Source organism: Panthera leo, chromosome B1, assembly GCF_018350215.1.
Source record: "Panthera leo isolate Ple1 chromosome B1, P.leo_Ple1_pat1.1, whole genome shotgun sequence".
Classification (NCBI taxonomy): Eukaryota; Metazoa; Chordata; class Mammalia; order Carnivora; family Felidae; genus Panthera; species Panthera leo.
Window position 1 is genome coordinate 84,200,871 of NC_056682.1, and position 15,498 is coordinate 84,216,368.

Below are 15,498 nucleotides of genomic sequence, written 5' to 3' on the forward strand. Positions count from 1 at the left end.
CATGGTTCTGGAGTTCCAGCCCCACATCAGGCTCTGTGCTACCAGGGCCTCTAATCCTCTATCCCCCTCCCTCTGCCCCTCCCCTGCACTCACTCAAGAGGAGGCAGTGTAAATTAAATCAGAGTGGGCCGGTGGGGTCTTGGTTTCCTTATTTCTATAACTTCTTTGAACTATAGGAACTTTGAACTATAGGAACTTCTTTGAACTATAGGAACTTTGAACTATAGGAACTGTGTCTCCCTTTAGAACATCAACGATCCTTAGTAGGTTAGTTGACTATAGTAGAGGCCACACATTTTTTTAAAAAATTCTTTGTCAATTTTTTTAATGTTTATTTATTTTTGAGAGAGAGAGGGAGATAGACAGAGTGCGAATGTGGGAGGTGCAGAAAGGGAGACACAGAATCCGAAGCAGGCTCCAGGCTCTGAGCTGTCAGCAGAGAGCCCGACGTGGGGCTCGAACCCACAAACCGCGAGATCATGACCTGAACCAAAGTCAGACACTTAACTGACTGAGCCACCCAGGCACCCCAGTAGAGGCAACACATTTTAAAGAATATTCATTCTTTTAAAAATCATATCAGATAAGTGGCATTGGGGTCTATATTTCATTGCAATGAATATAGTCAAGTCTTTGCTGTTTTATGTTTAAAATTTTGAAATATTTTTTTTATTTGAAAAGATTACAGTTTTACAGATAAAAAAGATTTTATGGTGAAATCATGCTTTCATATTTCCCTCGTTGCTTATATTTGAAATGGTGAGAAAGTACCAAAGTTCTAGTAAGGACTTGTAAATCCTAGTGTAAGTATCAAAATCACAATTAAAACATGGTAAAAATCCTTGATAAGCTGTATCATTATATGTTTTCCTTAAAGCAGAAAACTGTTAAGGCAGATATCTGCTATAAAATATTCTTCAATTGATCTTCCTTAAGTTATCTGATGTCAGATAATAAAGCAAAACTGCATCATATCACATTAGATTTATTTTAATTGCATGTTGATTAGTATTGTTGACACTAATGTAGAGTATTGGCATCTCATATCAGAGCCCTACCATGAGACAGGGAAGAGAAAGGAATGGAATGGTTCACCTGCTAACCATAGACAAGAGAATACTGCTGCTGAGAGATTTTTCTCTTGACTTACATTGGAATAACAAAAGAAAGAATTTACAAAAAGAAACAGAACAGAAATTAAAGTCTTGGTCCTTGGCATCATGTAAACCCGCATTAGCATCCGGGTTCTGCTCAGTTATGCGCAAGTTACCTAACCTGGGTAAACCTCAATTTCTTCATCTGTAAAATAAGAATGATTAAATCTTCTTCCAGGGTTCATGTGCAGTTATTCATGTGCAAATCTATATGAAATATATTAGCGTCGTACCTGGTACAGTAGATGAGTGATTTACAGTGACTATTTTGGTGTCCTTCTTCCTACTAGTTACATTAATGAGTGGTTAGTGGTTCACTTATCTGCTGCGCTGGTGCCCTGTGGATGTTTGAAATCTCGTACCATGAAGCCAAACCTAGCAAAGTTTTCTTAAATATAAATTAAGAAGATGTTAGCTATGTAGGATTCAAATCAAGTATCTGATCCAGGAAACATAGTTTTATTTTCCCTTCACAATTAAGGTGTTGCTCCTCAGCTGTGATTATTACTGTCATCCACTACAGTTCAGGCCCCCTCTCAGGGGGCATTGCTGCCTCTGCTGGATATTTACCATCTCATATGGCTTCCACAGCCCCACATGTCACACACCACATACAAAGAACTAAATAAATTCAATCTGTTCCACTAGCTTTTGAAATGAAAAGATAGTGTTTTTCATTCGCTAGGGCAGATTGAACCAATTGACTGTCATAAATTAACATAAATTTGGTGTGTTTGGATAAGAAGTGTTTAGAGGAGTCCGACACCTTAGAGTAATCTACAAATGAACAATAAATTGTTCATGTGTCTGTGTTACAGATTTGTCGCAAACTAAATGGTATTCGTTTCACCTGTTGTAAAAGTGCCAAAGACAGGACGTCCATGTCGGTGACTCTTGAACAGTGCTCAATCTTGAGAGATGAGCACCAGCTGCACAAGGACTTCTTTATCCGAGCCCTGGATTGTATGAGAAGGTATGCCACACGTCTTCAACTTTCTTTCTTCTAAGGTCATTTTAAAGTTTTAGGTTTTTTTCCAAATACATATTTTACTAGAGGACTAAATATTTAGTAACTTCACCACATTTCCATGGTTCATAGCTCATGGCATGAAAGATAAAATAATGTTAAGTATTCCCCCTACTGATTTTAGGCAATAAAATACAATGTGGATGGATTTTGATAATAGCGTATTAGCTCATTTAGATCCAAGTTTTAAAGGGCTCTAGTCCCTTCATATATAGCACTTGAAGAACAATTTCTTTATATATTAGGAATCGTGAATATGTACAAAATAAAACTAAGTCTTTATCCAAACAAAATCTTTCCTAACTGCAACTAACACGTGATCTTCCCAATGTCTGGTAGGGTCTCCAGGTCAGTCACCTGCTTCCTAAAATTTATTTTCACATCATCCATCAGGAAGATGGGATGACACCAATACTTTTAAAATAGAGAATTAATATTGTTACTCTACCGACATTTAAAATGCTATGCCTGAAGTCATGTTTCTTGATTCATTTCCACAGTAATTAAATCTAAAGTCTAAGCCATAATGGGAAGGAAAAAGTGCCTCATTCACAATGTCTGTCAGCAAGGACACACGTTAATTAAAAAGTTAAGCGAAATTGTCTCTTTGCTGCAAAGACTGACTCAGAAGCACACCCGATAGCATGGCACAGGCTCTCTGTTCCCAGAAAGGAATGTCCCGTGATGCTCTAGAGACACCTGCTTCTTATCTGGCATATCATTAGCTTCTCCTTTTTTTTTTTTAACTGCTGCAGCCTTTCAGTGGGGACGTGGATGCTTGCCTGTGCTTATCCTGTGCCTGCATGTTTTCCTCAGTAATGAGAGGTTTCTGAAGCCCTCTCTGTTACCCCATTTCATGTCTCTTGGCATTTTCATTGTTCAGTGGAGTTCTATCAGAATTTTTTGACAAATGTATGAGTATGTCTTAGAGGCCTGACATGAACATCTGAGCCATATAAAGCACATTGGTTGGTATAGAAAACTTCTTTTGAAAATAATCTCTCAGCACTAATGGGAAGAATTCAGAATCTGAATCTGAAATCCTCTAATGTGCATAAAAAGAATACAAATTTTCACTATGGATAGAACAAAGGTACTAGGTGGGGAGAGCAGGAACACATGTTATTGGCCAGATATACCAGAGGACTACAATGGTTCAACAAACAGGCATTTTCTGGAAGGTGCAATTGTTGCTTATTTTAAGGCAGATGTAAAAAGGGACCCTTAAATTATAAAGATAATTCTTTCAAATTGGTAAATAAAAGATGTGTTTGTCATATACATGTTAAACCATAAAACTACATAGTGTGGTATTACATAAAGGTTGTACAGAATCAACATTATATATGTAACATACTTGCTCAGGACATAACATTTATGAGGTTGATTCTTGGCTTGTTAAACAAAGTTAAGTATAAAAAATTCAATCTAAAAACACTAAAGATCCTAACTTCCATATCACCACTTCTCTGGGGGATCAGTATATATATTTATATATATATTTATACATTTCAAATCTGTCAAATTTATCATTTGGTTTTGTGAATACATGAGGGCTGTGTGAGGCTTGGAGGGCTGTGTGTGTGTGTGTGTGTGTGTGTGTGTGTGTACCTGTGTTTACGGGAAACAAGTGGTGTTCTTTTCTTTAATAACTACCGTCATTTCCTTCTTTGGGTATTGTGTATCACAATCTAAGCCCATTGGTTTATGAGTTCTGTCAAAATAGCAAAGTAAATGAGAGCATGGGGCTTGGGAGCCAGTGACCCAAGTTTGAATGTAGCCTATACATCGCTTACTAGCCATGAGAAGGTTAATGTCTTGCTGCCTCTAATGCCTTAGGCAAGTTAGTCAACCTCTTGATGACTCAGTTTCCTCATATATAAAACAGATGTGATAAGCTCTTCTTAGGAGTTTCTTGAGGATTAAATGAATTGGTATGTGTAAAGTGATTAGAACAGTGTTTGACATACAGCGATCACTGTATAATATTTGTTATGTCAATAAAAAATAAATATCAAGGGTCATGATGTTAACATTCTGATCTTCCAGGTACAGTAAAATCTAGCCAACCATGGTCCCTATAATCTTTATGAATATATTATGACAAAAGGTTTGACTCCAATACCATCTACTAAAATAAAGTCTACTGCTGATTCTTATAAATAAGGTTTCAAATGCAATGTTTATCTATTTAAGGAAATAGTTCTTTAAATGCCACCTTAAAGTGTTTACAAATGCCGTGCCAATTATGGGTGGACTGTATTCATCACAGTAAGCCTGGATAGATTTCTTGTAAATATTTTTTTACGTTAATGTGTATTCTTACACGCCCTTAGAATTTGAGTGATATATTTGAGATCAAAGAGTCACTCTAGAAATCTAGTGAAACCTCCTTTACTTTATAAATAATGAAACTGAGCTCTAGAATGTTTTGGCAAAAACTTCAGATAGAAAATATTAGAGCCAGCACTCAAACATAGATGACCTTGTTATACTTTAAAGTTATTCTCTTTGTACCAAATAAAATAAAATAACATCACTTAAAACTATTTGGTAATGTATTTGGCACCTTCAAATCTGTTAGTTAAAATACAGTTGACCCTTGGACAACACAGGTTTGAACTGCTTGGGTCTACTTATATGCAGATTTTTTAATAAGTACTTTATGTTCTTATGATTTTCTTAATAGCATTTTCTTTTTTCTAGCCTGCTTTATTGTATGAATACAGTATATAGTACACATAATATACAAAACATGTTAATCACTGTTTATGTTATCAGTAAGGCTTCCTGTCAACAGTAGGCTATTGCTAATTAAGTTTTAGGGGACTCAAAAGTTATACATGGATTTTCCAATGTGCAGGGGTTCAGAGCCGCAACCCCTCTGTTGTTCAAGGGTCAAGTGTATTACATAAGTCCTATAACTCATAAAAAATGTGTGCTTTTATAAATTTCAGACTGTGTAGAAGACTAGAGTAACCTGCTCAAATCCTGAGACCTTGAAGAGCAAATTCTAGTTCTAGAACATCAACTGTTTAATTTCAACCTTATCTACTATGTTCACCATTGTACAAGGGCATTGAGCACAGTGTCTGGTCCAGAGTAAGATGAATATAAATACGGGTTGAATAAATGAAGAACAATCCAAATAGGAATTCATAATGTTGCCTTCTGTTTTTCAGAACTATGTATCAACTTTGTTGTCTTTTTTTAAAATTATGTTTTCAATTATATTCAAGACAGTAATTTGGTTCTTACTCTTATATCTAAGCCTTGTTTCCTGGGGTTGCCCTTGGGTCTCTGTAGTTTGGTGGCCAATGATAATAAGGCAGACAGAAGTTGTGCTCAGACAACTCAATCCAATAAGGTTTCCAAACACTGTTGATGTATCTGTTGATTGTGAATATATTCAAAGTTCAGGCATTTTCGAACCTTCTCCCTTTTATTTCCACCAGGCCTGTTAGGTCCTGCTAGTTGGCCAGGATGTGTGAAAGTTTACCAAATCCCTCCATGGCTCTCTCATTTTCAGGATCTCCTGGTTAGATTAATGGCTACTCTGGGAGCAGCCCCAGTAGAACTGCTATCTCAGACTAGCCAAGAGGTCCACTGTCCTCATCCAAGAATACTGCTGTTTCAGATAATTCCCGGGAGTGGCATTTCCCCCAGAGCGGTCAAGTGCTCCGCCAGCTCACCCTAGTAGAACTTGAGCTGAAAGGGGCAGGGATGGGAGCAGTGCCAGGCAGGAAGGCCACACACTTCCTCTCTTCTTACCCCCTGTCAGCAGTTTTCCAGGAAGAACCAGTTCTCAGCTTGTTGCTTGACTTCAGTTGATTACCAGGGTCCTGAAATGGGTGTTTTTGACTTTCCATTTCCTAGTATTTTCCATTCTCATAGTTTTTTGGAAGAAAGAAGATTTTCAGAACTCCTTGGTCCGCCATCTAGGAAATCCCACCCTCAGACAGTGGCTTTAAAATGCATCTCAAACTGTTTCTGGAGTTTTTAAATATTACTTATGTTTGGACCCTATTGGTTTATAATTGGGAAATCTGAGGTGGATCCAGGAATCTAAATTTTTCAAGAACTTTACTGATATTCTGGGACACAACCTTGGATTTAAATAAATCAGTGTTTTAAAGGAGTTTGATTTTTATGCTTTTGAAAATAATGGTCTTTTAATTTTATTTAACATTAATTACAGTTTACCTTTGAATTATTCTAACTACCTTTCAGGCTATTTACTCTGGATTTTTTTTTAAGTTCATCGAGTTTATAATATTGCCATTTTTTAGTTTTACTTTTTCCTTATCTCTATTAAATTTTTCAATTGTATTGTGCTTCTCTCTGTTCAGATTATTTATGAATAAACAAAATGTCATAGATAAAGAGAAATAAATAAAGCTTCATTGGGCTGCTTAATCAGAAACTTACTCACCGGCATAAGCTCCGTGAGAGGAGGTATTTTTATTTTCCTTTGTCCATTGCAGCCTTCCAGGATCTAGAACAATGCCTAATGATATCAGGTTCTCCACAAATATTCAATGGATGGATGGATGGATGGATGGATAACACAGGTTTCTAAAATGTTCATGTCATGTATATATATATATATATATATATATATATATATATATATATATATATGTTAGGAAGTTTTGCACGTATATAGGCATTTAAAATTAGATTTAGAATTAGATAATTAGATTAGATAATTAGAATGAACTTATCACTCAGTTATGACATATTTACAAGCAAAAGTTCCAGAAGATGAAATTGAAAGATTTGGAGAGGTTATGATTCAAAAAAAAAAAAAAAACTATCTTAATGCATATTCTGAATCCTTCCTTTGTACTATTTTCAAAAATTTCACTCTCTTCCTACATAGCCAATATTACTCACAGGTGCACATTACTGATACGTGCCTTTGGTTATAATCTGCTTGGCTGAAATAGCAAAAGGGCTTCTTCAGAATAGAAAGTTAGAGTATCTGGGAAGATCTGGCTCTTAAAGAACTCTTAGTAATTGCCTATATTGCAAGACAAAAACAATGATTCTCAACCCTCATTAGAAACCCTGGGTTTGGGGCACCTGCGTGGCCTAGTCAGTTAAGCATCTGACTCTTGATTTTGACTCAGGTCATGATCTTGTGGTTTGGTTTGTGGGTTAGATCCCCGTGTTGGCCTGTGTGCTGACAGCACAGAACCTGCTTGGGATACTCTGTATCCTTCACACTCTGCCTCTCTCTCTCTCTCTCTCTCTCTCTGTCTCTGTCTCTCTCTGTGTCTCTGTGTCTCTCTGTCTCTCTCTCTCTCTCTCTCAAAATAAATAAACATTTTAAATAGAAAGAAAGAAAGAAAGAAAGAAAGAAAGAAAGAAAGAAAGAAAGAAAGAAAGAAAGAAAGAAAGAAAAAGAAAGAAACCCTGGGGTTTGGGGCTGAATGGCAGGAGTCCTTCTACAAACTAGCTTCTGGGATGGAGACTAGGTGGAGAACCACTTGACTGAAGTCAATCTCATTTAAACCTGCCACATTGCAGTAATTTATTTTAGTGGCTTTGTGGCAAGACTATTAGCCTGGTATATCTCTCCTTTTTTTAATTTTATTTAAATCTAAATTTGTTAACATGTAGTGTAATAATGGTTTCAGGAGTAGAACTTACTGATTCATCACTTACATATAACACCCAGTGCTCACCCAACAAGTGCCCTCCTTAATGCCCATCACCCATTTAGCCCACCCCCCATACAACACCCCTCCAGCAACCCTCAGTTTGTTCTCTGTATTTAAGAGTCTCTTATAGTTTGCCTCCCTCTCTTTATCTTCTTTTTCCATCCCTTCTTCTATGTTCATCTATTTTGTTTCTTAAATTCCACATATGAGTGAAATTATATGATACATATCTTTCTGTGACTTATTTTGCTTACCATAGTACATTCTAGTTCCATCTACGTTGTTACAGGTGGCAAGATTTCAAGCTTTCTGATTGCCGAGTAATATTCCTGAGTGTGTGTGTGTGTGTGTGTGTACCACATCTTCTTTATTCATTCATCAGCCAAAGGACATCCATAATTTGGCTACTGTTGATGGTGCTGCCATAAACATCGGGATACTTGTGCCCCTTTGAATCAGCATTTTTGTATCCTTTGGATAAATACCTAGTAGTGAAATTACTGGGTTGTAGGGTAATTCTATTTTTAATTTTTTGAGGAACCTCCATACTGTTTTCCAGAGTAGCAATACCAGTTTGCATTCCCACCAGCAGTGCAAAAGAGTTCCACTTTCTCCACACCCTCACCAACATCTGTTGTTTCCTCAGTTGTTTATTTTAACCATTCTGACAGGTGTGAGGTGGTATCTCATTGTGGTTTTGATTGTATTTCCCTGATGATAAGGGATGTTGAGCATCTTTTCAAGTGTCTGTTAGCCATCTAGATGTCTTCTTTGGAAAACTGTCTGTTCATGTCTTATGCCCATTTCTTCACTGAGTTATTTGTTTTATCCTTTCTTTGAGTTTTGAAGTGTATGTGTATTGACAAATTCTCCTTTGATCATGTATAGTGGAAAGTTACAAAATGGTGGCTGCATAATTGGCAGACTTTTTTTTTTTTTTTTTTATAGAAAGGGATAATGCAATATCAGCACTCAGTTTTTGGTTATGGGATCTCCATGATGCTAAGATCCCTTTTGTCCCAGTGCATTTACAGAAAGAATTTTTAGCAGAGACTTTTGAGTTTATATTTCATTAATAGACAATTAGGAATGGGTTTTAAATACAAAATTTGACTAGATTATAAAATGTCATGCTCTATCAAAAAATGATTGTGTTGGGAAATTTAATACCCACTAAAAAGTAAATTAAAATGAAAATACCAGTGCAATCTTATTTCCCTTAACAGGAACCCAGGGTTGATGTGTATATACAAGGTAACAATGTGACACCATATTGCTCAGTTGTCTGTAACTTTTATTTTCCTTATGGTACATTCCTCTGCAATCTGTCATTCTATAGTGGCTCCTTAAAATTAAGATAGTTGATATGCCATTAGTAAGATTAATCAGGGCTTATTTCAGCATACAACCTATTTGTCACCCTTTAGATACAGGGCTTTCATCATTCAAGTTTAGTAAATAATTAATTCATAAGAGAGAGACTAAAAGGCCCATCAGCCACATTGAGTTTTAATATCTTATTGAATGTCCTATTTTCAACATGTTGCACCTGAAATTTATGCTATTTCTATTTCACAACTTGTCAAATGTTCTGCTTTATAAACAAGTGATCCTTAACCAATTGATGTCAGTAAATGTTTTATTTCTCATGTTCTGCGTTCTCTGTGAGATTTACTTTTGAGTCATGTAGTTCGTTTGTGTTAAGATAGAAAACTTTATTTTTTTCTTTTGTTAGTCTTGTTTTTATTTCACCTTACTCTTGTTTGATTGTACAAGTCAGAGAAAAGGTGCTACTATTTCACATTATCTATTTCAAATATTGAAGTGAGTAATAAGCATTATAGACAGAGGCAATGGAAGCTTTCTGTTATATCCTGACTACTCGAAAGGGATGTGTTTGTGTAGAACAGCATAAGCAGGAACAATTTTTCCATTATCACTAAGCATTATCTCTTCCCTTGAGAACTTCAGTACTGTATTGTTGCATTACTTCAGTCCGTATCTGTGATGAATGACAGCAATAAGCCCAGATGGAGTCACCTTCATCTTAGGGTTGCTAATAGTTATGTGAAAACTGACCCCATATGGATGTTTTTGCTTCAATTTACCATAAGGTGAAAGAGAGTGCAAAGAATGCACTTTTTAAAAAAATCTTGTTGGAGCAAGCATCTTTTAACAAGATATCCACAGATGAACCATCAAAAGAAAACTGAACTCATTGGAAAAATTGAAGAATTATCTATCGAAAATCTTTCAACTTCCTGAACAAAGCGTGTGTGCTGATTTTAGGTAATCTTCATGCATTTGTTGCAAATCATATTATTTTGTTAACTAAAAAACTTGTGATTTTGAGGTCTATTTTTTCTTCCTAATTTGTTTTGTGTATTATATTTGTTTTCTACTAGCAGTGGCATGAGACCCTGTGCTTGTCATCCAGAGCAGTTACCAGCTTTGCACACACATTTGCTCTTGTAATTATTACCCGAGGGCCTAGAAATACAAGTTTATGGAATCTATGTTTTTTAATTTCATTTAATGGAAACACGTATAAATGAATTTAATTAAAATAGATGTAACTTCTGCCACAAACATGAGTTTTTAGAGGCAGGAAGATCTGGGGTTAGATCCTTACTCTAACACTCATCATGTGTACATCTATGGACAACTTAATCTCCAGGCTTCAGTTTCCTCCCCTGTCCTGTGGTGGTTGTGTTAAATGACATAGCTCATTTAAAGTTTCCGTGCCCAGTGGTGTTAGGTGCTCTGCTTGCTCCCATGCTCTCCCCATTGCCACCTACCCTGCCCATGCTTCCCCAGCCCATATTTCTCCTCCATGCCTCTTCAGATATTCCTGAAATTGAGGAATTTCCCTGGTCTTCAAGGTCTTAGAAGAAAATCCCAAGATTAATACTTGGTTGCTAAAAGGCTTAAACTCTCTCTCAGTGACTATGGGCTACATGGTTTGAAAATCTGGTGAGAACCCTGCCGGTGGCATCCAGGGAATCTGGGAACAACTGAGCCTGGAACAGAGAGCTCGTGATGACCTGTGGCCCCGGTTGGCAGTGCCTGGGTGCTCAGGCAGTAGAATTCGTGCATTATCCAACTTTGAATGCCCACACACTTTATTAGCGATTTAGGATATCTGGTAAATAACAAGCCAAGAACCCCATCCCAGGAGATGGTCTGGGCAAATATATTATTCACAGAACTATGCCATCATCATATTTAGAGTCAAAAGTAAACATTTATTGAATATCTACTATGGCAGAGTACCATGCTAAACAAATGGCAAAATGCATCTGTAATAATAATAGCATCTAGTAGTCAATGAGTTCTTCTTGCTATGTACTAAGAATTATAGTAAGCATTCTATATGAGGATCCTCTATTAATGCCCACAAGGATAGTATGAGGTAGATCAGGCCACATGCCTAAAACGGTTATAACCAGAGTGGATCAGAGGGGAAAAGGAATCACTGTGGGCTGGGGTGGCCCTGGGGAAGGGAGGGTTTGAACTGTATCTTGAGGATGAGTACAATTTAGGTAAGCAGCAAGGAGGAATTGGGAGTTCTTGACTGGGAATATCAGTGGGTAAGGCTAAGGGCACTGTTTGTTAATCATCACCTTTGTTAAATGTTTTATTTACATAAATGGTATCATAATGTGTATCACATCCAACAACTTATTTTCTTCAGTTGGTATCATGTTTTCGGTTTTTTTTTAAGATCTATGTTAATACATAAGATCTAGTCCTCTCCTTTAATAGCTGTATAGTATTCCCTTATATTATAGATCACAATTTATCTATTTCCCTATCAAATTTTAGGTTGTTTCTGATATTATGCTATTAAACAATAGTGCAGTAGACACACTCATGAGTATGTCCATGAATACAAGTATGAGAATTTTCACAGTGTAATAAACATAAAAGTGAAATAGGTGGTAAGGTATTTATATTTTCAATATTACTGGATGCTACCAGATTGCTCTTAAAAATAGCTATACTATTTATATCCCTCAACCCATGCACATATGTTCCCATTTTCCACATGCCCAAATATTTGCACTGTAAGAGTTTTTTTTTAGCAATGTGATGGGTGAAAAGTGATATCTTGATTTAATTTATATTTTCCTGTAATAAGTCGTATTGAACACTAAACATTGATGGCCGTTTGCATTTCCACTTCTAACATCTCATCTTTAATATATGTTTCATATATTGGGTGTTTGCATTTAATGCCAGCCAAGAAAGGGATCTAGCATATATAAACTGCTGAGTTATTGCATTTAAGTAAAGTTCTAGATAAGAGAGTCTCAGGAGTGACAGTTTTTAAGAATATTTTTTATTTGTTTTGTTTATTTTTACCAAAAAAATGAAAGCACAGAAGAGTAGATGAGAAAGGTCTCTTGGGTTTGGAGAGAGAAGTGCAGTGTTTTGACAGGAGTCTATGGTGTAAGACTTTTTAGTACTCTGTTTTAGAAAAGGGATGGAGACTTCCAGCTGAGACACATGTATACACACACACACACACACACACACACACACACACACACACACAGAGGCAATTAGGGAGGTGAGTGATACCTTTGCACTTGGAAAATTAGGTGTAGCAGGAACTAGTCCTAGAAAGGGCTTGTTTCCTTAAAAAAGCCAGAGATGCATGTGGCCCAGGCCTGAACGTGTGGAAAGTAGTTTTGCCAAAACCTAGTCTGTTTCTGCTCCTGGGAGGATGCAAGAATAAAGGAAGTGAGTGGGCGCAGCCACATATTGCTGGACCCAAACACCATGTTCAAAGAGAGAAACAACTCAGAATTAAACACGGGGATGTGAAGCAAATATCATAGTTCTATCTCAGATCTTGCTTGCTTTTAAAGTTGACAGGTTTGTTAGAGCATTTAGTTCCCATACAATAACACTTCCCAAATCTTTTTCATTAAACAACCTAATAATCTCTTTCCAGAAGTGTGACACGAACGATAATTTATTTCAACCTTGTCCTAAGGAATGACATTCACGAATTCATGCACTTGATGTACCTATTATGTTTGTCCTACTGCCCATGAAAATAAATCCAAAACTGTTAAAATCAATACATCATCGGTGTACCATGTAGAAATTCTAGCCTTAATCAGAGTGTTCAGTCTACTTGGGTAAACACTGTCATAGAAAGGTTTCAACCCTCCTTGTCACCTGAATTTTACTTGTAATGCTCCAGTCTCTACCCCAGGAGAACAAACTGAAAGTCTTCATTGGCCACTGTCTCATAAAAGCTAAATTGGGAGTCAATAGTGTTTATGGAAAAGCAGTCAAAATACTTCCAACTTTTATTCTTTTCAGAAGATCATAGATGACAGAGAAGTTCAAATCCCCAGCATAATGCATTTATGCCGAGGATAATGGTCTCAAGTCCTATGAGCAAAGATATATTATGCACAATTACACCCCATTCTCTCCCATTCATTGAGCCTATCAGGGTTCATAGGAGTGTGAATGACATCATTACAGGGGTCGAGAGTGTAATTTATAAGGCATATCATTTGGAAAATTGGTAGTTTATTAATAGTAAAAAATCACATGTGATATTTCTCAAGTATCACAACATTGTTGTGGCAGAGTCATTCTTTTGAGACCTCTAAAAATCTAAGAATTAAGCCAGCTCGGTGGAAAGAAATGAGTATAGTTCAGTGATTAAGAGGAAAAACTCTGTGGAAAGATGGCCTGGTTCTCCACTTCTTGGCAGTGAGAATGAAATTCTAGGAGCCTTTGGGATCTTGCTATGTAAAGTGAAAGAAATGGGTATATGAAAAAATTGGTAACAGGAATATCATGTAAGTACTTGGTAAGGTTTAACTTATGGTGTTGATCTCACCAACATATTCATCTCATAGGGCTATTGTGTGGATTAGATTAAATAATGATCATGGAAGCACTTAACAGAGTACTTGTTGCATTGTAAGGACCAGTAAAAATTAAATGTTGCTACGGCTGTTACTGATGTGGCGATTGTCACCATTACCGTTCTTATTGCTACCACCTTCTTTGTCATAACAGCATCTCCTCAAATTAGTTTTACTGAACTGTGCATTGGTTTGATTTCTCAAACCATACTGAAGAAAGTAAAAAACCCAGCCCGTTCAATTACTCATATTGTCTATGCATTGATTCTCAAAGAGTGGTCCCCAGGCCAGCAGCATCAGCATCCCCCAAGAACTTGACATAAATGCAGATTCTCAGGCCTCACCCCAGACCTGCTGGACCAGAAACTGTAGGATTGGGGCCTGGCAATCAGTGCTTTGACAAACTCTCCAGATGACTGTGATGCACACCTAGGTTTCATAATCCTTGGTCTACCGTAAGGATAGGATTACACTGTTAACAGTTTTACTGAGATATAAAATTCACATACACCTACCATACCATACCATACCATACAATTCATCCATTTCAGGGTGAAGGGGAGTGAGAGGTATAGAATGAATTACTCATAGGGATAAAAGGCACAGCATAGGGAATACAGTCAATGATATTGTAATAACGTTGTATGGCGGCAGATAACAGCTACACTTGTGAGCATAGCACAAAGTATACAGTTGTGGAATCACTGTGTCGAACACCTGAAACTTATGTAACATTGTGTTTCAACTATACTTAAAAAAAAAAGAATGCCCATAAAATATTTGAGACACTATTGGTACCAAAATATTATTTTTTGTTTATCTAAAGTCTAAAAAGAAAAAAATTTTATCTAAAAAGTACAATTCATAGATTTTAGTATATTCACAAAGTTTTACAATTATCGTCACAATCTAATTTTAGAACGTGTTCATCACTTTTGCCTATTCTGGACATTTCATATAAATAGAATCATACAATGTGTGGTCTTTTTTTAAGTTTATTTGTTTCTTTTGAGAGACAGTACAAGTGGGGAAGGGGCAGAGAGAGAGAGAGAGAGAGGGAGAGAGGGAGAGAGAGAGAATCCCAAGCAGGCTCTGTACCACTGGTGCAGAGCCCAATGCAGGGCAGGGACTGTGAACCTCGAGGTCAGGACCTGAGCTGAAGTCAGAGGCTTACCTGACTGAGCTGTCCAGGCTCCCCAAGTGAATCACTTCTTTTACTTAGCATACTGTTTCAAGGTTCATTTATGTTGCAGACATTTTTCCTTACCTCATAAATTTCCCTCTCCATGAATATTTTTTTCTACAGCATTAACATTAGGCTTCTTTATGATTCTCCAGAACAATTCAAGTAGGTGTGTGTGTGTTCGTGTGTGCAGGTGGGGTAGCTGAATGTGATTGTGTGTGTGCCTGGGAGTTTTAATTTTGTGATTTTCTTTTTTTTTAAGTTTATTTATTTTTTTATAACACTGTTTTTTTTTAATTTTTTTTAATGTTTTATTTATTTTTGAGACAGGGAGAGACAGAGCATGAACAGGGGAGGGTCAGAAAGAGGGAGACACAGAATCTGAAACAGGCTCCAGGCTCTGAGCTGTCAGCACAGAGCCCGACACGGGGCTCGAACTCACGGACCGCAAGATCATGACCTGAGCCAAACTCGGCTGCTTAACCGACTGTTATTTATTTTTTGAGAGAGAGAGAGAGCACATGAGCAGGGAAGGGACAGAGAGAGAGAATCCCAAGCAGGCTCTGTGCTG

General features: G+C 36.9%; 1 protein-coding gene across 10 annotated transcripts in view; it reads left to right on the plus strand.

Annotated features, from left to right (window-relative positions):
- Positions 1-15,498, plus strand: part of INPP4B (inositol polyphosphate-4-phosphatase type II B) — a 759,315-nt gene that overhangs the window by 708,206 nt on the left and 35,611 nt on the right. For 9 of the 10 annotated variants that reach the window (XM_042935411.1, XM_042935413.1, XM_042935409.1 and 6 more), the window contains one exon: positions 1,973-2,127. In XM_042935411.1, the coding sequence (XP_042791345.1) occupies positions 1,973-2,127 (155 nt within the window). Of the gene's footprint in view, positions 1-1,972; positions 2,128-5,138; positions 5,331-15,498 lie in introns of those variants that run through there. The other variant, XM_042935416.1, reaches the window with a different exon arrangement.